This window comes from Geospiza fortis, unplaced genomic scaffold, assembly GCF_000277835.1.
Source record: "Geospiza fortis unplaced genomic scaffold, GeoFor_1.0 scaffold261, whole genome shotgun sequence".
In the NCBI taxonomy this organism is placed as follows: Eukaryota; Metazoa; Chordata; class Aves; order Passeriformes; family Thraupidae; genus Geospiza; species Geospiza fortis.
The window spans coordinates 483,374-485,623 of NW_005054578.1; the positions used below are offsets into that span (position 1 = coordinate 483,374).

The 2,250-nt window shown below is 62.3% G+C and overlaps 1 protein-coding gene across 1 annotated transcript in view; it reads left to right on the plus strand.

The window, feature by feature from the left end:
• The window catches only part of ENGASE (endo-beta-N-acetylglucosaminidase), a gene marked incomplete at its 5' end in the record, with an annotated part of 20,510 nt that extends 18,538 nt beyond the window's left edge, over window positions 1-1,972 (plus strand). Inside the window, one exon of the mRNA XM_031064288.1 lies at window positions 1,967-1,972. Within this exon, the coding sequence (XP_030920148.1) occupies window positions 1,967-1,972 (6 nt within the window). The remainder of the gene's footprint in view (window positions 1-1,966) is intronic.
• Window positions 1,973-2,250: the final 278 nt, after the last annotated feature.

Here is a 2,250-nt window from a genome sequence, read left to right on the forward strand (position 1 = left end):
CCTGGTGCCACCCCGGCACAGCTCTGCCCCCGGGCACACCTGGCGATTGCCAGCACTGCCCGGTCCCCAGCGGTCACCAAAGGGCTGTGACAGGCGGCACAGGAGGCACAAGCCAGGCTGCAGAGCCCAGGGCGGGCTGGGGGTGACCTGAGCACCAGCAGCACCTCCCGGGCCCTGCGGGCAGCAGTGCCAGATGCAGATACCACACACGGCATGGCATGGTGAGCACTCTGCTGCTCCACTGGGCCTGGGGACAGCTGCTGGGTTCCCCTGCAAAGGCCTGGGGCTCCAGAACCCTCCCGGGGGGCGGCCAGAGCCCAGCTGCATGCAGACAGCTCCAGGCCTGTGGGCAGGGACATCAGTGGCCCACCCCTCCCACACCCCACAGCAGCTCCCCTGCCAGCCCCACACCTCCCACACCCCACAGCAGCTGCACTGCCAGCCCCACACCTCACACACCCCACAGCAGCTGCACTGCCAGCCCCACACCTTCCACACCCCACAGCAGCTCCCCTGCCAGCCCCACACCTCCCACACCCCACAGCAGCTGCACTGCCAGCCCCACACCTGCCCCACAGGGCTCCAGGAACCCAGCAGAATGCCGGTCCTGCACCTGCAGAGCCCTCACAGCGCAGAGCCACAGGCCCTGTCACTGTCACACCCTGTCACATGCTGGGGCGCTGGCACAGCTGCGTGTGGCACCTGCTGGCCCGGACTCGTGGGCACTGTGGCACCACGGAGCCGTGTGTGTGCCTGGACAGTGCCTGCACGCAGCCCTCTCTAATAGGCAGCCAGGAGCATAATTTTTCCTCTAATTACATATTCAGCACTTCTGAGAAAATGAGATTTTGGTAATTCAATTGGACTGAGAAGCAGCGCTATAATAAAATGAAATTTGTAACAATCGTGCAGTTAAATTAGTTAAATGGAGAGGAAGGAGCTGTGGAAAATTGACCCCTCGATCTCCTAAAGACTAATCAGACATTTGAACCGGGCTGTGCTAACAGAACCCCCGGGCTGGGCGGCGCAGAGCGAGGGGAAAGCAGAGATGCCCCGAGGGAAGGGCTGGGAACAGCGAGTGTGTCACCTGGTGGTGTCAGAGGGGCTGGGAACAGCCTGGTGTGTCACCTGGTGGTGTCAGAGGGGCTGGGAACAGCCTGGTGTGTCACCTGGTGGTGTCAGAGGGGACACCCCTGCTCCTGGGGCTGGAACAGCGAGTGTGTCACCTGGTGGTGTCAGAGGGGACACCCCTGCTCCTGGGGCTGGAACAGCGAGTGTGTCACCTGGTGGTGTCAGAGGGGCTGGGAACAGCCTGGTGTGTCACCTGGTGGTGTCAGAGGGGCTGGGAACAGCCTGGTGTGTCACCTGGTGGTGTCAGAGGGGACATCCCTGCTCCTGGGGCTGGAACAGCGAGTGTGTCACCTGGTGGTGTCAGAAGGGACATCCCCGCTCCATTCTGATGGATGGGATGGCTTTGGCAGGGAGGGTGCCAGGCACGGTGCTGGGGCCATGCCCTCTGTGGCACTGCCACTGCCAGGGCCTGGCCACTGGGTCCTCGCGCTGGCCGCTGTCCCCAGCAGCTCCTGGACACACACCATGGCCCTGCTGGGTGTGCAGGGCGTCCCTTCCTGCCGGAGGGGACCACGGGGACATGCCTGGCACTGCGAGGAGCCCTGAGTGGGGACAGCACCGCAGGACACACGGCCAGGGATGGCACCCAGCGCCAGGCTGGTGGGAGAGAGGCCTCCCGTGGGTGGAGGGCTCTGCAGCAGGTACAACGTAATTAGCCTCAATATTTATCTTGCTGTTCGTCTTTCCTGTTTTTTCTTGTAAAAGAAAAGGAGAAAAAGACGAGTTTCTCATTTGCAAGTTAATTAGTCTAATTACCTCTAATTAAGGGCTCCCCACACAATGCAGATCACAAATAAGCTGCCACTGTCGCCTGCTCCCACTCTTTTCTCCCCAGTTTTGATTTTCCACGGGAGCTGTTTGAAGGCTGTGCTGAGAGCCCGGGTGTGGATCCTGGCTGGGCACAGCAGGGCTGGTGTGGAACAAGGGAACAGCCCTGACCCCTGGCAGGCAGTGCCCGCAGCCCTGTGGTGCCCGCCACAAACCCTCCCCGGCTCCAGTGCACACCGCTCACGCTGCTCCCTCCTGGCCCCTGCAACGCCAAGGCAGGTGGTGCAGCTGAGAGCCCTGCCAGGGCTGCCCCTGGGCACTGGAGGGGGGAATCCTGCAGCTCCCAGAGCT